General features: G+C 38.8%; 1 protein-coding gene and 1 long non-coding RNA gene across 2 annotated transcripts in view; one reads left to right on the plus strand and one right to left on the minus strand.

The window, feature by feature from the left end:
- Nucleotides 1–23,151, minus strand: LOC122840064 (vang-like protein 1). The gene is made up of 9 exons (XM_044132189.1): nt 22,906–23,151; nt 17,358–17,598; nt 16,262–16,433; nt 9,349–9,777; nt 7,604–7,779; nt 6,534–6,667; nt 4,663–4,813; nt 3,799–4,033; nt 1–3,637 (listed from the first exon to the last, which is right to left on the minus strand). Exons 2-9 carry the CDS (start codon nt 17,417–17,419, stop codon nt 3,377–3,379), a joined length of 1,620 nt encoding a protein of 539 aa, XP_043988124.1. The 5' UTR covers nt 17,420–17,598; nt 22,906–23,151; the 3' UTR covers nt 1–3,376.
- Nucleotides 21,952–23,547, plus strand: part of LOC122840069 — a 5,644-nt gene continuing 4,048 nt past the window's right edge. Inside the window, exon 1 of the long non-coding RNA XR_006372165.1 lies at nt 21,952–22,073. This is a non-coding gene — a long non-coding RNA (uncharacterized LOC122840069). The remainder of the gene's footprint in view (nt 22,074–23,547) is intronic.

Here is a 23,547-nt window from a genome sequence, read left to right on the forward strand (position 1 = left end):
TACAAATATTTATTTTATTTATTTATTTTTTTTACAAACTTTGCCAGAATGGCTGTGTTTTACATGTTTGTTGTATAAAACAGGACAGGGAAACTGGAGTTCATGACATGTAGTTGCATAAATACGGGACATCAGTCTCTTTACTCAGGTTTTGTCCATGTTAACATAAAAACACACTCGTACAGGTTCTAAAAACGCAGTATATAACCGAGGCACGTGTGTAACGCTCCTAAACAAATCTACACTTTCTCTGAACACAGCAACACTTCAAGATATTACAACATCACCAACCTCACAAATAAAAAAAAATTAAAAAAATAATCATCTATCCTCACACGTCAAAAGTCAAGGTAGATTCTCAGGATGCTCTTCCAATCTTGGTAGATAGGTGGCAGTAACGTATCAAATGAACCACAAAAGCAATACTGACATTGCTCAGTCATTTTCAAACTCAAATATTCATCTTCAATAATTGCTTTAGCAATTGGCAGTTTAAGAGAACAAATGGTCCATTTCAAAAATATTTTAAGGAATGTTTTTAATGTTAAACAGGAAACAGGAAATTAACTACCATATATGGACATGTCATCTGGAACCACAAAGTGTGGCTGGTTGGTGTTGTAAACAGAGAACAAACACAAAATGTTTTGACAAAAATAAAATTATGATTTTAACATGAATAGATATGTTGAATAGGTTTGTGGTTACTTATATGCTACAGAAAATAATGGAGTGAGCACTCTTACTTTCTTCAAAAATTCAACCATGCAGAAATAGAGAGTAAGTGTTCTCATCCCAAAACAATCTCTTTGTTGTAAACAAATTTTTGTCAAAAATACAATAAAAATTTTAAGCTTTAAGAAAATTAGCAACTGATGGTCAAAGGACAAGAACAAAATACACTTCATAACAAAGCTAACAGTTAGCTCTTTCACAGTTAGCAGCCAGACCATTATGGTTGTGGGGAAGTATACTTTTACTGGAGAAAAATGTTCTATTTTAATATGGTTTTTACTATTTTAGATATGACTTATTTTTGCCTTTGGGCAAACAGATCAATTATGGACTATAATACTGTCAAATCTTGACTGGATTACAATTAATAAAATATAGCAATTTATGCACAGATTTAAACACAGAAGTATAAATATCTAGAAGTGAAATTACTCTTTTTAATTTTGTGCACATTTGTTTTTTCTTCTCTGTTTCTCTAATAACTCAATGACCAAAATTACAAAAAAGTTGGACAAAAACTCAAGTTAAGATGTGCCACACAAAACTGAAAGGACCCTTTATTTAACAGATATTAAGATTTGTATCATTTAAAGCTTTCTGTAATCTGAATTCTCATTTCGCCATGCTTTTCCAAACTTGGAAAAATTTTTAAATTTCCCCAATTTTACAGAGCTAGCAAGGCTGCGTAGGAAAATTGGATGGCTTTAAAAGCAAACCATACAGTTCAAGTCCTCACAGATATGGCAGTTTCCATGAAACAAGGGTTTGAAAGTTATATTATTGTAGTGCAGCTAAACCACCTAGAGTAAAACATGAATTAAGCATGTGTGGAAAAGCACGACTTTCAGCTGCTTCCATTCAGTACCGCTATAAGTTTACAAAATGATGGCACAGGTTGAGAACATAAAGTAGGGCATGTGTGTGACATAGCTACTGCGAGACAAATGGCAGTACTGACATCAGAATGATAATGCTGGTCAGAACTTCAAGTTATTTCTCCCATGATTCCCTTCTCCTCACTGAACAAACTGCTGAATAGATCTTAAGTTTATAAACTTTCATTGAGGCTGGATATGTCTCCTAACATCTTGGATGTCTTCTTTCTAATCCGTTGATACATCACTCAACCAGAGTAGCCAAGTGTGTCTTTCTATAACCTGCTGATTAGAACATTAGTATTCAGCTGGACTGTGCTTTGCTTTCTGTTCATTAGACTCCTGTCATTTATCTAATACTTGCATGTTTTTAATTATTTGTGATCCTGGCATCTCATCAAATAATCCATATATAAACAAACTGGTAAAAAAAATCCCAAAAGAAAAATGTTTTCAAGCAATCAATGCACAATTTTGTACAAAAAGTTAAATGGGATAAAGCATATTTACATATAAATACTGTACATACATCTGTAATACAGGGTGATGATAAATAATAACTGCTACTGTTAAAAAGGAGAAAAGCACTGTGCAAAAGTATCAAACAACCACACGTTTTTTACATTTTCCTTTTCAGGAAGGGGTGATCTTTTAAGGTTGCCTTGATAAATACCTCTCAGATGTTCCTTCAAAACTTTCCTTTGGACTTTGAAAAACAGTTAAACTTCAAAGAACATCGAAAAGCCTTCAAAAACCCTACGCAAGAATTTATCACAAGCACATTAAAAGATTACAAATAGTGCGGCTTCTAATGAGAGATGACCCAAAATCTTTTGACAGTGATAAGTTTCTGGTAAAAAGAATGAACTTTATATTGAATTGCTTAAGACAGACTCCAATGTGAACCTCTATGAAAAAGCTGTGAACAAGCTGTAATCCCTCTTTTGTCCTAATTCTGAAACTTTCCTACAGCACATCGGTGCACACTGACCAAGGGAAAACAGAGGCATAAAAATAAGTCCATCCCTTGAACTTTTCCACAGTTCATCACGGTATAACCACAAAATGTAAGATATTTTGGTGGAATTTAGTTGTTCTGAAATATATTTCCATATGCTTTGAATAGCCTGGTCAAATTCCAGACTTAAATCTAAAATGTACATTTGTGTCAAGATATGAAAATTGCTTTTGTCAGATGCTCTCCATCCAGTCTGACTGAACTTGAGCTAGTTTGAAGAAGTAAGAATTTCCCAAATGTGCCGAGCTGTGAAGACACACTGCAAAATATTTGCATTTTTATATTCAACAGAAGATGTTTGGGCAATGTACACTACTTACTGAGTGGTTATGACTTCAAATGCATTTAGCTAAAATTGAAAGCCATGTATTCTTTTAATTTCATATAATAATTGTGCAATATTCTACCTGCTGCAAAACATCCCTATGAAATAAACTGGAATTTGTGGTTAAAATATTACAAAATGTTAAAAAGTTCAACAGTAATGCTTTTCAGAGGCACTGCAGATGTCATTTGTAGTGCATGGAGGTATAACTAAAGTGAGCCTTGCAAATGTTTTCAGAAAGAAATACTTTTCAACCCTTCATCCTCATTCCAGTCCGTCACGATGACTACAACATATCAATTTGAAAAACAACACGCATAAGTACAAAAACGGTACAAAATGTTTTTCTTGGAAAAATTCAGCTGGACAACTGCAAAAGTTCTGCGTTTTACAGAGCAGCAGCACCGCTGCAATGCGTCACTATTAAACAGATGTTTCTGATTGGAGCAGCAGTATAAATTTATGAGATTTGGGGTCAATGTACTCTTCAGTCAAACGGATGTAAGGGATGCCTTTGACTGTGACTGCTAAACTAAAATCAAGACACTTCAACAGGAACTCTGTTCCCTCCTTAATGCCGCTGGTGACTGAAGCTTCGCTGATCAAAGTCCACTGATCGGCCATCCAGCGCTCGGGACCGTACAGCAGGGTCGGACCGGGAGCGAGGTATGCCTCAAGGAAGGCCTGGACACAAGGGAAAAAAAAGTTATAGCCATATGAAAATACTTAGTGTAATTTAAATCAACAGCTTGATAGAAAGTGAAAGTGTTAGTTATGCAGGCTGTGTTTCATTTGAAGTTTCAATAATCTTGTCCAACATGACAACAAACATAATCCAGACTGACCTTAGGACTCATGTTATTCACTAGGCAAAAAGCCAGGTGCTTCTGGATGCTCTCCATGCTGTGGCAGTGCTGCCTCCTGGTGGTGCGGAGGTATTTCTGCAGGGAACGAGCCATTGAGGGAAATACGGCCAGAGCGGCTTCTCGGACATCCATGATGTCAGACGGTGCTGCGTTCTCATCTTCTTTCTTCATGCGCCGGACATGTGTGAAGGCCTCCTCAACGGCGACCACCAGCCTGATAAACCCACAGATATAGGAAATACTTTTACATACGGCCATTTCTGTAATTATTAAAACAACGATCTTGACCCGAGACACCTGTGATACGGTAGAGAGTAACACAGAAGTATGATAGACCAAATATGTATCCTCTGGTGTGTTATGAGAATGTTATTAATATTAACCATACGGCTCATTTATCCACTCTTTACCAGAGGCGTTTGGATGATAATGTGCTTAAATAGTAGCTGTGAGTATCTTTTAAAGAAACTGTAGCTTTGATTGTTCTAATTTAACTTAAGGTTCTCCATAAACATTTTTCCACAATAGACTCTCACTATTTCTGTCTGTGTTATATCCTGTGACCTCATTAGAAAAAGGACTCCGACTTATCCCTTCTTCCCAAACCCCCGAAAGATAAATCCTATTACATTTGGGCGGAAGAGAAATCTGGTCTCAATGGATCTATAACACTGGATTTGGAAACGGCTATTAGAGAATCTGTGCCACCACTGGGACAATGTCATGAGGCGTTTTGGTTTCCAGGACTCTAATTAGGAACATTTTTGACCAGAGCTTTGCTCCAAAGGCCTGGTCTGCTGAAAATGTATCATAAACTTGTGTAGGTTTGTTGTTGTGACTTACCTGGCTCTTCGCTTGCGGACTCTCCTCTCATAGTCTGCCTCCTCATAGTATAGCTCACTGTGCGCGTTGTCTTTGCGTTTGGTGGCAGGTGTAACCATGGGCCGTGACTGATTTCCATTGCTGGGCTGAGCTGCAGCCGTACCCCCTGGGGCTAAAGCCAGGAGAGAACAGAGGTAAACTGATTATATCAGTGTGACACACGGGAAGCAGCTTCCTGACCCGTCAACACTGGTGGTGGACTTCACACCAGTGATGAATGGGCAACGTGAATGGGCATTGAGAAAACAACTCAGAAAACAACAGAGAAATCAGATGTAATCATAGAAGGTGGACGACTAATGAATGAGTATGAATTTTTATGGTCGGGATTATGCCCATCTAAGTCCAATTCTTTTAGAAAACAGGGTTTCAGGACTCTGTATGTTAATCTTTGGGACATCCTTCCAGTTTAATTTGCAGATTGTTTCATTAATAGCAAAAGATAAAAATAACTTTCATTTAAACTGTTACAGAAAGCATCTCATTGGACGTGGCTTAAAGTAAATTGTGACATAATGTGAAAATCCATGTCTGATGGATTTACTGCATTTACTGGTTTGTGTAATGAAACTTGTAGTGGAACTGAAGCTCATCAGCTTTTAATGTGGGGCGCATTTGGTTTTTTCAAGCATGCAGATAAGTAAAGTTAGAGGGAGGTGGTGGAGTTAATGCTACAGGTCAGGTGAGGATATAAATCATTAATAATCGGATCTGCATATGTGAGCCTTGATGCAACCGCAGTTCAGAAAAAGACACCAAATGCAGCAATGAAAAATAGGTGAATCTTCATATTTGTTGTGCATTTTTTACAGAAAAAAACATCACCCTCTTTACCTCCTGGCCTACTTATATGTACTATAATAAGAGTAGTGACTGTGGGTGAATGGAGCAGGGAAGAATAAGCCATGTGTGGGGGTTGACAGGAAAGGAAAAAAGGGACAGAACAGGCGGAGCTGGAGACAGGCTGCGCAGAGGAAGGAGAGATGTAGGAGAATGTGAGAAACGAGCATTTCTCTGATGAATTATTTAAGGCATGAAACTCCATGGCCCCCTAGAGGGCTTTTCGCTATGCTCCGATAGGGATGGGGGAAGATTACTACGAGGACACTGTATTCCACACTATATCGCCGCCAAGGATCAAGAAATCCAGAGCTCTGCAGTGGATGGAGGATTAATGGGCAGTGAGTGGAAGATCCTCTTAGATGCAGGAGAGAGTACAATATGTGACACTAGAGGACAGGCACACGTAGTTATGGGGAACAATATATTAAAGAGCAACAAGGTGCTGCAGTGTGAATGAGTAGGCAATCCACTATGATCTTTATACTGAGGTGGCAAAGACGAAGCAGCTAAACCATGAAATAAAATGTGATGTAAAAGTCTTACATCATCTTTTACTCTTCGTTGAACTTGTTGGAACTGGTCGTCTTTATCTTTAGACTTTTGCAACTTTTCTCTCATTTTACTGTTGCAACTGACCATTTATTCTTTCAACAAAACCAGCAAATATTGAAGTTTAAATTGCTTCCAAATTTAAAGGATAAAGACTATTAGCTTAGATTTTTTAATATTACAATGTTTTCACTAATATTTGGTCACAAGGAAGTAATTTGCTGCTGCAGTGAAGCTTTCATTTATTCATCCATAGACTGGTCACCGGTCAATCACAGGGCAACACCATTTGCAGATTTCATTTTTAATGTATTTCACGTAGGTATTACCTCGACCCACAAATACAGTCTGTGTATGTAATCCTCCAAATTAGGTAATAGACACAAAATTCATTGCCATTACTGGACAGGAAAGTTTCTGTCACATTTAAGGTGACCTACCATCCACGTTGTAGACCTTTAGCCCAGCCAGGTGTTTGGCAGTTCTGTGTTTAGAGGCAGAGAGCAGGGCAGGGTTGTGCAATGGAAAGTCTCTGTAATAATATTCCAGGATGGTCAAAGCAGCTCGTTGAATGCTGTGTGACAGAAGAATGAGGAAATATAAATACAAGTTTGGATTTGATCTGATTTGTTAATCTTGGTCTGAAATTCAATAACATAACCTTTGTTTATAATGTGGCTTTATATTGTTACAGTAAATGAATTTGAGATTTTTTTTTTTTTACCTGAATCTGACAAATAACCCATCACAATGTATAACAAAATATTTACAGCATCTTGACGTGAATATATATTTTTTCTGTGTTCTACAATTTAAAAAATAAGTAGATAAAAAATAAAAGGTTAGGTAAGGTGAGCACTGGTCAGAGAAACAGCCGAGATCCACAGCTCAGGTGGGGGAGACTCTCAACAAGAAATTAATTAGAGATTAGGGTCTGGATTAACTTGAGCTATTTAAAAATAGTCAATATTTGCTGGGGAACATGTAGTACTTTTTGCATTTTTTGTAGAAATTAAAGATTTTGAAAATCTTTTATTATTCTCATTCTACTTCAAAAGTGGCAAGAGGGCATTACCAAGCTGCTCAGGCCCTCAATAGCATTCATCAAAAACCCGTTTGGAGCCACTTAGACTTATTATAAACCATTAAGTTTATGAACCTTACATTAATACAATTCTTCTCGCCAGAATAAGACATTATGAGCACGGTGCTCATAATGTCTTGGACATGCTCAGAGCACCGTGTCCTCCACTGTCATTCCTCCCCCAAACTCCTTAACTCTCACTACCAAGACTCTTGAGTAACTTGATTACAGCCTATGCCAGTCTTCCCTGCAGACACGAGCCTCCGATTACACTCATTACTTCAACAAGAAGTGTGTAGCAACTAGCCAACATGTGTCTCAGTGTGAACTGCAGTGAGACACAAGAAATCAGGCTAACGAATTTGTCTTCGGAGTCATTGTAGATCATTTTTATGATTATAACAACAGCCTTGTGTGTATTTATACCTCAGCTGTCCAATGTTGTAGTGGCGTGTCTCTCCGTCTGTGGAGCGGATGACGCACACGCTGTAGCAGGGTCGGAGGTGACGGAGCTCCAGCAGTACGACTGCCAGGTAGTGAACGAACAGCTGGGAGTCCACCAGAGACACGGCAAACTGGACGATACCGTGGTAATCTTCATCCTGATTAAATCACACAAGAATTTCCGACAAACTGAATGGAGTTTGTTCTCTGGGGCACAGATTATAAAGCAAGGAAAAGTAAAAATAAAAATCAAACACTTGAATGAGAGATTTCCATCTGAAGCTCATTAACTGAAAACACAATACGGAGCTAAGGCATGATGTAGCTGAAGACATCAGAATAATTTACTTCAGGATTCTTATCTAATCTCATCTCATCTCAGGAAGTGAAACATCCGTCTTTCAGGAAGTAGGTCAGACTGCTGCCAGTTGGAATCACTTCATGCATTCAGCATGCCGAAGTAAGTGAATATTCATCAGTGCAAACAGAGTGTCTGCATAGTGAAGCCTGAGATATTCACTTGCATAAATTCTATACCTGTGTGTACAGGTATGGGATATATGCAATATCTGAATTATTGTAATTCAGAATTCAGTATGAGGTACAATATTGCTTTGACATTGAGCGCTACAACTATTTGTCAGTAATATAACAACATTGTATTGATATATTACTGATAATATATCAATGATGCTGTGAATCTGTTCCCTTTGTGGTTTTATAGTTCTTTAAGGGAGAGTACCCAGAGAAACATGAAATAAATCTAACGCTAAAGAATAATTAGACTAACTATATACAAGTAATAAACATAACTAGAAACAGTAAGATCTAACCAAAATAAAATAATAATTAAACTATCAAGCCAAAACAATTAAACAACAAAAGTTACTAAGAATGTATGCCATAATTCTTGTCTTATATCAACATTTATTTGCCGACTTGAAATATTTAGTTGTGACAGAAAGAAGCAACAGAAAATAATCTGTATTTATTGAGGAATAATATCAGTAGGAAAAAAAATTTCTTGAGCAATGTTCACTGTTTTATTGTAATACAATTTGCTAATGAGTGTTACACCAATGTTAGCAAGACACTATCTGCAATAAGTCATGGTCGAGTCCAGCTGTGACTGTCATTATTTCTATAATTAGTAATTATGATTTTCTAAATGAGAACTCTCTTATCCCTACGAAGTTGCAGATAGTGTCTCCTTCTGTTTTTCTTTACACAATAAATATTATCTTTGAATATGCTAATGTTTCTAAGCCAACAGGTCTGCCTGACAGTAGCTGGCAACCACCACCCGTGTTTACTCTGTCTGTACTACACTCAGCAGCATCCTCGCTCCCCAGGAGGTCCTGGCAGGCTACCATGGCAGCAGGAGAACGGTATAATTGTAAACCCCAAACCAGAAAGCACTGGGGATTGAAGACATTTTTTTCTCTGCCTCAAATACCCAACCTGTTTAACTTTCCATTTCTGAAGCTACAGGGAGTGATCTGCCGTTTCAAATCTGAAATCCTCAGCCAGTTCTCTATTATAAAAACAATAAGGATCAGAATACATTGTATTCCCATATGATTCATGTAAAGAGTAATAATGGTCTGCAATATGACTGATATATTGAAACTCCTTTGCTGTTTGAAGGATGAAAAAATGAGTTAGTTGGTTGTGAATGCCATAAAACATGGTATTTAACCACAATAACGGCAATATGTGAAGCCTACCTGTGCATCTAGGATCCGGACCCCGTAGAAAAGCCAGTAGGACATGGTGAGCAGCAATGTGAGAGTGGTGAGAAAGGCCCGATACACACACACTCTGGGCAGGCAGGCCCGGCTCGGCCTCAGGAACAAGGCCCAAACAGCAACCAGGAGGATGAGGATTTTGAAGGAGATAGAGAGAAAGAGTCCCTCGCAAGCTGCACCGCAAGCCTGCAGTCTGTCGGGCCACATTACGACTGGAAGAAGCAGGAAGACCAAGGGTGTGGCCAGCACCAGCAGACCCACACAGGAGCCCACAGCCAGGGGGAGATATCGCCGGAAGCCCTGTGTTCGATCCTGTATCTCTTTTCCAAGGCCAACCACTTCCTCTTGGGAGATGCTGAGCTCAGATGTTCCTGTAACAGCTGTTGTGGTTTCTCCCCAGTTATCATCCTGAAAGAAAAGTAGAGACAAAAGAAAGAGGAAACAATCTTTAAAGGCACCTGCTGTTTGGATGTACCAGGTTGTTGATGCCGGAAGATTTTATGATTTTTTGATATGTTGAATTTTAAAGGAACACGAGCATGAAAAGTATTAGATCTCTTACAGATTTTAGGTGTTTTTGCTTTTCATTACACTTAATTTTTTCAGACTCAAAATATCAGACTCAAATTCAGCTGAATATTAATAAATCTAATAACTCTTTTCCAACCTTGCATGGCAGTGAGAGTTTTACATAGTAATTACATCACATTCCTGTTTGCATGTAGTATACTTTTGCCACAGTAGTTTAACCAAATGTAGAGATTATGCTAGATTGCTTTGGTTAGTTTTGTTCATTTAAAAACAGCTTTTCATATTTACTGAGGTCAGACATTTCCTCATTTTAAATTTGGTTGATAGTCTGAAACACTTCAGCTTGGAAAAAAAAGCAAAAACATAAAAAAATTGTCAGAGGTCAAACACTTTTGCCATGCTGCTGTATTGTTTTTAGCTGCAAATCCAGCTGAGTGGACATTTCCATGAGACATTTTCAAAGGAAGACTCTTTCTACTAGGCCTGGCTCCAGATTGGAACCGCTCTGATCTCTGACCCAGATAACAGTAACACTTTAGATTTTCATTGCAATCTCTAAATTGCTGACAGCCTCCTTTACGATGCAACTAGGAATCACTATTTTACATATAAATATGATAAAAGTGCAGCCTTCATTTATTCTTTCAGATGATATGTAAGTCTTCTCTTGGTGGCTACTGCTGTTTAAAACATATCCTGTTGCAAGTGATTTGCAGTCATTATGTTCTATTTTCCAGCATATAAAACCTACTCTGAAGCATATACTTGTTGTGCTCAGAGGAAATGAATATTATTATATTCAGTTTATGGACAAATCTTTCTATAGAGGAATACTGATGAAATGCTAATTTCTGACAGCTCTGAAATAGGGCCAAACTGAATAAAATGGAATTATTCATTCTGACAGAACAGACGTGTGGAAATGACAGAATAATATAGGTGATGTGACACAACCATTTCACCAGCCAGCACTCTGCCTAAGCGCTCTGCCAAGATTTAAGAACTAAAGCTTTATACACCTGCGATCAGACTCTTCTATAATGTTTTATAAAAAAAACCTTCCCAACACTTTGAGTTTGTAATTGTTAAAATGAAGTAAAAGCATCTGGTGAACTTATAGACAATTGCTAATGCTCCCCACTAGAACTCCAAATTTGTGCAAATTACACATGCAAATTGTGGAGGCTCGTTTAAGTCAATATCAACATAGCTGCCATGCAGGGCTGCACTATTCATTGCAAATATTGTCATCACATTATTAATGTCTTTTGTATTAAAATTGCAAGAGCTTGTTTGCATGCAATATAGTCAAAGAATCATGAATACACATGTTACATGCAAATAAGATATTCAGCCTGCTCGATGGATTCTCACAGCAAAATGCTGAGAAAAATGTTGCTGCATGCTTGTATTGTTAATTACTTTTAACCTGGTTTCTGACTCTAAAAATCTGCAAATCCTGCTGTTTGTTGAGTTTAGGGCTGGGTGTCAGTGGCTTTAAAATATGTACGTATTTTTGTGCTGAAGATAAAAATTCTAATAAAAATATTTTATACGTACTCGTATCGGTTGTAATTAAACTTTGAAACAGCATAACAATAATTTCATTCAATTGAACTTTTAAATACAATCAGATTTGTTTCTGCTTTTATAAAATCAGCAAAAAAATGTCTAAAAGGCAAGAAGAGCAATTACAAAAGCACTATCAGGTTTGATATAATATTAATATTAATAGCCTTCCATAGCAATGCATGGAAGGCTATTATTGTACATCTCAAAATAACTACTGCTTCCTTTCACGGTTAATATGATTCATACTGCTGTGTGCCCCCTCACAATACGTATTTCAAAATGTACGGCTTGATTCCGGGAGGGGTGCTATTACTTTTGTTGGCATTTCGAGTAACCGTGGCGATGTAAGTAGCAAAAAAACGAGCCAAATTCAAATCTAAACAAATTCTGACGTTCTGTGTATGTATAAAATTATGGAAAAAATAGATAAGGAAGCAAAATGACGTTGGTTACCCTGGTCACCGAGCACAACAATCAACCAATCCCACTTACAACTGGAACTGAAAAAAATATAAAGTGAAGGTTGTTGTGGAAAACTCTCATTACAAACAACTTCAGATACTAATTTTTTCCCTTTTGTTCAGTGGTATGATCCCTCTTGTAATTCACACTGGAGTTTTTATTGTGCTTTATGCAACCTTAAAACATTAATTAGCTTTGGGCTAACAACACAGCACCAGCTATGTTTCATATATATATATTCAGATAGTTTTAGAACACTCCTCAGAATAATCTATGAGAAACAAACATAAAAAATTTACTTACAGGCTTACACAATAGATTTTATGCATTATGCAAACAGCTCATAGCATGGGACATTTTCATATTTACTTATATAGCACATGCTCTGTGCTATGGGGAGTTTTTTTTTTTTTTTTTTTTTGCTTTAGCTCATCATTTCTAGGCTTTAAAAATCTAGTTGTAGTAATCCAATGTGACAGAATGGGATGTGAAGGAAGATCCGCACAGCAGCATAACTCAGAAAGCCCGTTCATACACGCACCTACATGCCTACATACACAAACACAGACTGTGAATCACAACAACAAACGCTGCAGCTTCAGTTGTACGTCATTACAGGGCAGGCTCTTTTTTGTATCTAAACCGCTGTGGCTCTTTTAAACATGAACATTTCCTACAAAAGCACACAAACAGGCAGAATGAATGTGTAGGAAGCGGAGTATTTTTTTGTTTGCGTGTCATTAATTCAGGCAGCTAATTATTGTCCCCAAGAGTGCTGCTGTGTTGTGCCAGCTACAACCGTTCACAAGAGCAGCAGCTGCAGAGACACGGATGGATGCGAACTGGAGAAAATGACAAGCTGAACAGAAGAGCCTTCATATCATCACACACGTGTGCATTCAGACGTACACCGAAGCACATCAAGCAGCACACAGAGCCAGAGAATGCAGCGAAAATGCTGGAAAACCAGACAACAGACGGTCACATTAACGCTCATCTGTCTGGAGAGTATTTATCCCACTGCATACTGGGTCACTTCAGTCCATTGGGTGGTTTAAATGAACAGTTACAGATTATGAAAGCATTGTTATTGTTTTCGTCTTATAAACCAAGGTTTCAAATTACAGTTGCAAAAAGACACCAAATGAGCAAGTACTCAGTCCTTCACTGCAGTTAACAGCCAATTAACTCAGCCTCGTTGGAGGAGGGGATGCCAACGGGGGCCACAAGATAAATGAGCATGAAAAAAAGAAGAAGCAGAGTAAAGGGAAGTTGGATAGGGGGATGGAAGTGGGTAAGGTGCAATTCAAGGGCAGAGAAGCAGAGCGAAAAGAAGGCTAGAGCGGAGTGGGGTGCAGAGGTCGTTCATCCTGTATGTGTCTGTAAGGCTAATGAGTGAAAAAAGCTTCCAGCCAAACACTCCTGGTTCCTTTAAGATCCATTTTAGTTTCTGTCAAGCCATTTTTTTTCTGTTTTTCTCAAATCAATCCCCTTTTCGGTGGGATCCTGCTTTCATATTAGCATAAATGGTCATGTGAGTGAAATTATACTAGAAACCACAATAAAAGGATGTAAGCTGGACAAGTTGATATAGAATAGTCATTCTATTTGAATAAATCTGAAAACATCAAAGTTTTCCCGCAAAATGTACAATATTCTTTAAAATAAATTGTACAACAAATTAACCTTTCAGTGAACTAGAAATTATATAACAAGCCGTTGTTTTTTATGCAAACTCAAACTTTGGATCATTGAGCAAAACAATCAGCAACAATTCAGTAAACTGACTGCAGTGTCAAGTCTTGAAATATAGTTTTTTACCTCATTCAGCTGTTAGAGGCTACAAAAGACCAATGGAAAGTAAACATCAGTTGGAATTGATGTTCGCCGTTCAACAGAAAGATGAGCCAACATCTGAATGGTTACTGAATGGTTTAGGTCAAAGCGCCCTGTTCAGGGGTTAGAATGGCTCAGCCAAATTTCAAACCTCAATAAGAATCCAAATAAGAATCTATGGCAGGGCATTCTGCATCCAATCTCAATGAGCTTGAGGCATTTTGCAAACAAGAATGCATAACCATTTAAATCTCTAGAGATGGAAAGCTGGTGGAAACATGCCTATTTGGACTTGCAGCTGTAATTACAGCAAAAGATGGCTCTACAAAATGACTCATTTGGAGCAGACTATACTCCCAAAATGTGGAAAAACATGCATACTTTTTCTTCTACTTAGCAATTATGCACAACTCTGTGCTGGGCCAGCATATAAAACAGAGTTTTGATGTCTGTGGTACAAAACAAAATGTAAAAAAGTTGATTCGCCAGGCAAAATGTAGAAAACCAATTAAGAGATGAGAGAATACAACATCGACAAATTGTTTCTTGGCAAGGTTCTGAGATCTGGCAGAGGGTACGTATGGATGATCGGCCCACATCCACCATTAACAAAGCACAACGACAGAGGACAAACACTCTCCCAGCTGCAAAGCACAATGGCCCAGGCCTGTGCTGCTCCGGATGACGAGCTACATGTTGGTTGTTTATATTGGATATGGTTCAATGCCACATAGTCTGACTGTTTTTCTTTAAATTACTGCTTTCCTTTTATTGTGTGGGTGTGTTATTTTTTTAAATTTTTTTTTAAACATCAAATTGCAAGCTGTTCATGTCTCGAGGCTGCAAGTAGTTATCTGGACATCCGCTCAGGCAAAAAGCTAAAGAGACATGTAGTCACAGACTACAAGACTAACATATGCTTTGGTGTTGCTTGAGTTAACAGTGCGAGGAAACTGAAGCTGCTTCCTCCTGGCACAATGTCTCTGACAAAGCGGCATGGACAGGCTCAGCAGCAGACTCGCTGTGACTCACACGCACACACACACACACCTCCTTACACACTCCAACTCCACTCTAAGAGTATATCGCTATGTTGTTGTGCATGTAATAAACACGGAGGATTATTCATATCAGTTTTCCCCAAAGTGGCATTTGGCAGGAAAACTCAGGCTAATCACCCTCTCTCTCTCTCTCTCTCTCTCTCTCTCTCTCTCTCTCTCTCCATTGGAGGCCAGTTCATATTCCATCAGCTCTGCCAGTCCATGTTTGCCGCTCCAGAAAGTTCAGAACAGAGCGAATGTGGGTGATTGTGACGGGGGGTGGAGATAGTAACGAAAGTGCTGCTGGACACATTTTTTTTTTTGGTGGGCAAGATGCAGCACAATAGCAGATCACCTTACACCACCGACAAAGCATATGAGCCGCAAGCGGACAATCACATGCCAATGGGGAATGTGTGGAATGTCACTTTGCCGCCAGAAGGGCACACAGAGCAGAGAGACAGTGGAATAGGTCTAAAGAAATATCGAAATATATGACTGAAGAAAAACTTTGAGAAAGTGCAGTTGCTCGTGTGTGAATTAAACAGCTCCCTGACATACAGATGAGTAAAAAATAAGAAGATGCTTTTCTGACACGGTGTAGGCCGCCCCAGGCAAAGTCCTTTATAAGAAGAGAGTCTGCTTCTCTTTTCCCACGTATTTTTCCTCTTTCTGCACCGTCTTTAGCTTTGGTGCACAAAAGTCAGGAATTTGGGAAACACCTGTAGCATAAAATTTAAAAACAACAAACCACAATCTTACAAAGGGGGGGCGGAAGGGGGTGTCGCAGTGAGAATAAAGCCAAAGGAAGTCATTATATAAGAACAGAGATAGGCTGTTTCCAGTTTTTGTTCTCACTGCATGATACAAAGAAGCCACATTAATCCTCTTATCTAAAGCTCGGCCAAAAATTATTGAACAGTTTCTTCGCACCACAACCCTCATATTTAAAGCATCTGCAATCTTTTCTTCCAAGAGGCTGTTTAGGGGTTTGTTTTATGTGTTTGAAAGTAGAAGCTAATTTCCTTAAACTGCTCTAGCCTCACTGAATTACATCTAGTGTTTTTATTATTTCCTGTTCAGAACGATCCCACACAGCATGACCAGCATGTGCAGTGTAACCTGGAACTGAATCCATCCACGCCTCCAAGAGCGATGCTAATCCGCTGACCTATTTGATCTTGAGTGACCATTGTTACTTTATATAAGGGAGTGGAAAGCCAGCTGTGTTGGGAGCATGAGTTTGTAAGGTCAGCATACAGAGTTCATATGAGGATTACAGGATTTGTTCTAAAAATAATGTGATTGCCACAGAGACAATTTCAGAGTGAACGTCTGGTAAACATTAATGTAACTGCCACTCATTTGCTATTCTCGATTTTTGGCTATTTGTCTATAGTTTCAGTTTACTGCAGGGTACGCGCTGAAGGAAGTGGAACATGAACAAATACCTGGGTTTCGTCTCCAGGATCCGCTGCTGCTGACGGCTCTCCGGGAAGCGGCTCTTCGTTGTGAACGGGGGAGTCCTGGGACGGCGTGTCGGGTGGGTTGATCACCACAGATCTCTCGGAGCGACTGCTGTCTTTGCTGCTGCCGCCTTTGTGTCTGTCGCGGGTACGTTCCCTAAAAACAGGGATATTAACAAAAATAACAGACACTATGACTAATTTTATGTAATAATCACAAAGAGAGCCACTAGAATAACAATGTAGAGGTTAAGGAATTCCGTGGACATTATTTTTATGGTTTAATACCTTGTGTTCAATTTTAAATTTGGTTATTTTGAAAAATTTCTGTTCAAGAAAACCACAGAAAAGTCATGATGTAGAAACTATCAAAAAGCCATCCGTCTCTCTAGTTAATGCAATTCTGTCAGGAAGCTAGAAGCACCTTTACAGTAAGACTGAAATCAGGCAGGCGACTTGAGCAAACAAAGCAAATTTAAATACTTGTATTACACAGCAGAACGGAAAAACAGACATTGGCGCAGAGAGCAGGTTAAAAACTAAACTAAATTTAGCAGATAATCATTCAGATGTACGGAATCAGTCTGTGTTAAAATAAAAAATAATATATACATGTCATAAATGCCATTAATAAAAGTGTAATAATTAGTATCTTACTGATAATCGATGTAACATTTTCTGTTTTGGACAAAAATTCCAGACATTTACAATATTTCAGTTCCCATTTCTACTATAAAAATAAGTTTAGACAGGAAGGCTACTTAGTTGTTGATTCCAGTTACTCTGGATAAAATTGACAAAGCTATATAGATATGAGAACATCATGAGCCACAAAACGCTTGATTGCTATGCCCATGATAAATACGACCCTAATCCTCCATATCAATCCCCTGCTATTTTTGTCTCTCACCTCGTTTACCGGGTGACGAGTGAAACAACAACAACAACAAAAAAACTAGCAAAAATGCAACATCTCAGGCTGGTGTGTGATCACACACAGCAAACTCATGCTAGATGGCCGAAAGAGTCCCAGCAAAGAAGCTGATGGGCAGATGATGAGGCCTACAGACGGGAGGCATACCCATGGCGGTTTGATCTCCCCGAGCGACTGGAGTAGCCGGAGTGGGTCGACTCGGTGTCCATCTCAACAGAGTTCGGAGCTGGAAATTGGGCAGGCGGACGAGGAGTGACTTGTCGTGTGACAGAGATCGTGAGTTGGAACCAAGGCCGAGGAGGAAGATGGGGGTCTGGGCTCTTCTAGAGACAGGAATCCACAGAGACTGACAGCGACCCCAGAGAGCTGCTTCAAATGCCACATGAACCTGCGAGACAAACAGAGAGAAATGAGGGGGAGGCATCAAAACCTGCCTTCAGCATTCAACAAATACAGTAACGATTGCCATGCAATTTTATTTTGAGCTAAATTATTAGTAACTGTGCAACACTTTATTAAAACACTCCTGCAAAACCTTATTGCTTCTTTGATATGTTATGTGTATATTGTAGACAAATGTGTTCCTTTCACTTTGCACGCTCAGCTCAGAATAATTTACGAAACAAATTTTATGTGAAAAACTTAGGCAGATCCAAAAACACACACTCTGAAATGCTCCACAGCAGTCATAGTTGTAAGCCGGCAAGATGTCTTTTTGAGGCTAATTTCTTTTAGAAAAGAACATACATGTGTTCTTCTGGGCAAAGAGTTTTTTCTGAAAATGACAAACAAGAAAAGCACCTCTGAAATCGTCTTAAACAAATGCCTTGCAAAAGTATCTACATCCCTTCAAGTTTTTCGGTTTGCTGTCGTGTTACAACTCTACATTTAAATGTTTTTTATTAGGATTTTATTACCGTAGATTGATCAACACGAAGTTGTGCATATTTGTGTAGAGGGAGAAACATAAATTATACAAAGTTTTCTAGATTACAGATGAAAGTCTTTCAGTGTATGTCTACATCAGCTTTGGACATCTACAGAAATAATTAATTGCTCAACTTTCAAAACTTGCTCGAGAGTTTTTGTTGGATATTGACCAGCTCATTCAAATGAGTGAATATTCTTTGGCCTAAACTGTTTTATAACGGTTTGTTGTCCTGCTGGAAGCCTATAAAACGTTTTCCTCCAGCCATAATGGTGCCATTTCCATGTTTTATTTTAGATAATATGTTTGGTTAGATTTTCTCTCTAAAATGCTTCCCGTTCATTACTTGTGGTGAACTGTATAATCAAGACTTTTATTGCTTCCTTTCCAAAAATGTTTGTATTACCATTTCATAATCTGGACCAGACTTGTGGAGTCTATGTTTTATAGTTGCCTTGTTAACATTCCTTCATCTGAGATGTAGATCTCTGTAGCTTCCATGCAGTTACACAAGGCATCTTGGTTACTTGTCTGAATAATCTAATTAATTCAATCAACATGATAACTTAGGAAATGTTATAAACTTTTGCATATTACTAACAATGTCATTTGTTTAGACAGTCATAGCTAAAACTAAAATAAAAGTATTTTTCATTTATTCCATTTATCATCCAGTTGTTTTTTTCACAATTTTAGATTTTGGATGTCTAAGAAACTATCAGATATGTATTTAGCTTTTCATTATGAAATATTAAAGAGGCTTTTACGATATTGAAACTTAAACGGCTAGTAGTACCACAAATATATCTTCCCTGTGTAAATGTATTATTAAATTCTCTTCTGGTTGTTAAAACGTTTTTTTACAAGCAAGCACAAACTCTTGTACCTCCCAAACCAAATTAATTATAGAATATTCTGTACTAAATTAAATATTAAAGCCTTCTTTTTTTTTTTTCTTAACTCAACATGCATACAAATTTGTCTAGAAACTGGGACTGCATCTGGCCCACTGCGGGCCCTTAATGGGTGCAGTGTGATGCTTTACTGTCTCACCATGCATGACCATTCATTTGGACCGCAATCTACGCCCTGCCTGTCTCTCTGCTGTTGTCCTGACAACCAGCCGCCAATACCCATCCCCAGTATCACCTCCTAATAACTGGAATTATTCTGCACATCATTTACAGGCGGTTTGTTGTCTCTCGAGTTAATGATGGATGCTTTATCTAAATTAGCACATGCAGCACAACAAGATGAGATCATTGTGGCAAAGAGAAATCGGCTACTGCTGATCTCTGTGTGCTTTTTGAATAAAAATAATTTGGACTAAATTCTCTGTCTAGTCAAAATTTGCATTTAAGGATTCTCCTGCCGGCCAAATAATCTCACACTACTAATTTTTCAAATCATTTTGATCGTGCAGCTGTAAAGAAGATCTTTCTTTGTGTTAATGTTGACGCTAAACGCAGGGAGGGCGTCGTGTGCTTTAAAATGTCAATTATGAAGACGAAACCTTATGAAGCAGCTGCAAATTTTTTAACACAAAATCTCAAATCAAATTTCCTTCTGACATCTGCGGCGTCCACTGTTGCCTTGCCAACGCACAAGGCTGAAGGCTGCACCTAAGGGCAACAATCAATCTCCCCTGCCGAGAGGAAATTTATGTGATATCTATGTGTGTGTGTGTGTATGTCGGCGTGTGTGTGCATTAAAGTGGGGGGTGGCAAAGGGATAGGACCCAAACAGCAAACAATAGCCTTTCAACCCATCTAGAACCCATATGGTTAAATGAATAAGCCTGATTCAAAGCTGTTAACCCCCTGAGTGCTGAAGTCGGAGCGCGTGGCTGTCGTATGTGGGCCAGGAGAATACCGGCGCAAAGCCCACTGATGCACGAGACGATCATGAGAAGGCATGTGAACCAGGCCATGTGGAAGAATCAAAGCCACAGGCTAAGAAAAACTATCAATTACCAATAAAGAATAACTATGAAACATGCAAGAGAGAGAGAGAGAAAATAGAAACTTGCATATAAGTATACTTTTTCTAACTGACCCTATTAAATGCAATAAATATTTAAACATCCTGATGACATCCTGCTGAGAAAATATATTCTGCGGCTAAATGTACTTGCATCAGCGCACATCGTTCTGCTTGGCTGCACTGAAGGAGTCACAAGGGCAGAAACTGACACTAATGTAAAACAAACATTCATTAATGTGTTTGTTTAATGGAAGGAGCCTGCTGCACAGTAGGAGCTAATATAACAACACGTGCAGGCAGATCGCATGCTACTGGCGTTGTTTTGCCTTTTATCCTAGGGACATCAAAAACACACTTCGCTCGTCATGCATCAATGTCCTTTCAAAATGAGAGCTGCATCATTAGAATTAGTTTTAAGCCTCCAAATGTAAGATGGCAATGATGATCTGTGAAAGAGAAAATGATTTCATCAAAGTATCCAGTGCGGTCCTGGCACCCTAAATGGCTCATATCTGCCTCGGTGCTCCTGCAGGGCTCATGCCGAAGCCTGGTTACCATAGCATCTGTGCCCTCCCTCTCACACCCATTAGCCATTGTGCCTCCCTTCCTTCCTCCATGCACACCATGCTCTGGTGGTATTACTATGCCGTAATCTGCCTGATGCAGCAGCTGACTGTTTCACAAATCCAAAGCAGTCAACAAATTACAAAACCCCCCAATCTACAAACGGCACAATTCCTACTGTATTCCTACAACCTCCGCCGAGTCAGTTGGATTTTTGTTACCGTTTAAATGTTGTTTTGAAGAGAAAAAAAATGCAGCAAAAACAGAAGAAAGACATTCTCCGCTGAGCTTGTTAAATGAAATAAATCAGATGCAGGCTGACACTCTCTGCTGGGGTGTGCTACTGGTATTTATTGTGAATGCAGTCTCAAATCCCTGTTTGTTAACAGATTTCAGTCCCACTGGAATTCAAACACACATTTTCACATTTTGTCACTCAACAACCACAAACCTCTGTGTTTTTCATTGTTATCATATAATATTTTCGACAGACTTAAATTAGATGATCATTGTAAAGGCAAAGGAAAATGATAGACGATTTTTTAATTTCTTTCATAAATAAAAATCTAAATGTGGCACGTATTTTTATTGAGCCGTATCAGCCTTGCATAGATAGAAAATGATATGTTTGACTATTACTTTTTAAACTAGCTTGGGTACAAACAGATTAAACAAAAGGTATTAATGATATATCTCAACTAGAAATAAGTTTCTTTAACCTCCAATGTTCTATAGTAAACCTTTGGTGCCTTCATAGAACAGTTAGATTATTCACAGGTGGACTTAATTTACCAATTAGGCAATTTCTGAAGGAAATTAGTTCTTTGAGAATTTTAGAGAAAAGGATGCTAAACACAAATGCATTTATAGAATTTCGCTTCCACATCTATGCAATAAAACAGACAGTTGGTCTGTCAAAATATATCTCCAGCCCCCTCAAAAATACACATAAATTGGCGGTTTTAATGTGACAACATTCCCACTATGAATTTTAAGGCGCTAAAAAATTGCAAAAGTCAAAAACAAACAACCCTTTTTTTTTCTTCCGTAAGCCTAACTTTGAGTCGCATGCTACATAGTAACCATTGATCCCCATTTTAACTCTGGCTCGCTCCAGAAATATTTCTTGGATATGTGCATAAAAAAAAGCAAATCCTTGACCTGCGATTGACTCATGGCTTACCTCACTTTGTTCTCTCACCCCCCACCTTCACAAACACGCCCACAGAGTAAAAGGAGAAAGTTAAGATCTGACACATTTCTCAGGAATGCAAACTTCAGGCCCTTCTGATGCGTTCAAGTGGAACTAAGTAAAAGTACAGTAGGAGGAAGGAGCAGCACATCCACTGCTGAGGAAGAGATGCCGGATCCGTCCAGCCAGCTCTGCTGTAAGTGCTTTTACATCTTTCTATAGGCCTGGTGTAAAGAATCTTGCATCACGCCATCCAAACTTTAGCCTAAAGGTAGTGCTGTTTCCTCTTACATCCTGTCCAGCCAGTCAGAAACCATGGCTTTAAAGAGAACAAAAGGCAAAGCAACCCCTTTTCTTTTGATCTCTCCTTGCAGGAGCTGATATGACTCATCTGATCAGGAGTTCCCCAGCCTCTCCTAACAGCACTGCTCAATAATAAATAACTGTAGCTCTCCTTGCACAGCATCGAGACAGCGGCAGAGAAGCTGTTTCAGATTCAGTAGCACTTCATCCAGCTGTGCAGCGCTGCAGACAGCTGCTGAGGATGGCGATGCCCTGCGGAGGCTGCCTCGTCTCCGAACAGTCTGTGTTTCGCAGGCGCTGACAGAGAGAAGGGTGTTACTGATCTGCTTCACAGCTGCAGCATCAGTCCCAACCTGAACCCCCATTCACCTCCATTCAGAGGCCTGTGTGATGTGCAATCACCTCAGATTAGCCACTCGTTTTTTATGCGTTTCATTAGAGCCGTGTTCTAATGAAATATAAAACAGGGTATGCGTTAAGTAAAAAAAAAGAAGAAAAGAAACAAACAAAAACAAAAACAGATTAGGACGCAGCATCTGTTTGCTAAGAAAAGCTTGGTTTTTTTTTAGACTCATCCTCGCCGCTACGACAGCAGTGAACTTAATTCCTATGAGGTCGTGTGTCTTCAGCTATGTCTTTTTTTTTTTTTTTTTTTGAGCAAAGACAGCCTCCACCCCGTCCCGGTGCCATAAACACAGCACTTCGATAAAGCTTAATTTACCTACCTTTGACTCAGAATTGCCTCGTATTCCGGAATGCGCGTCTGGATGCCAGTCAGTGGATGCGCGGCTGCTGCTCTGAGGCGCGTCTGTCTGAGCCGAGAGAGGCAGCTCCTTCACACGAGCCTGGCTATTGTAGTGAGCAGGACCAGAGAGGCAGGCGGAGTGGATGTACAATGCTCTCAAAAGAGCCACAACGAGATTTCACTCCAGACCACGAGGGGTCGTCCTTTGTGTGACTTGACGACCCTCCACGAAACAGGAAAACTTACAACATAAATATGTTTTTATTTATTTATGTATTTATTTTTCACGGTAATTCACATTGACGGTCAATGGAGAAATTCTGTTTGCTCAACTTAAAGACATTTTGCGGCATCAAAAATCTGAAAATAGATATAAATAAAAGCCCAAATTCACAATTTCTACTTTTATAAAAATAAAAATTGCACTTGTCCCAGAATTAAAATATTGTCTAAAAGTTAATTTATAAGATATATTCGTTTCAAAATTCAAGATACATATTATATAGATAATACAGGTGAATTTCAAATGGACATGGTTCCTAAAATGACCACTGGCTGTGGAAATCTCACATTGAACTTTGAGCAAATTAAATTCTATGCCTCTCAAAATATTTCTTCAAAA

The sequence above is a fragment of the Gambusia affinis genome, linkage group LG11, assembly GCF_019740435.1.
Source record: "Gambusia affinis linkage group LG11, SWU_Gaff_1.0, whole genome shotgun sequence".
NCBI lineage: Eukaryota > Metazoa > Chordata > Actinopteri > Cyprinodontiformes > Poeciliidae > Gambusia > Gambusia affinis.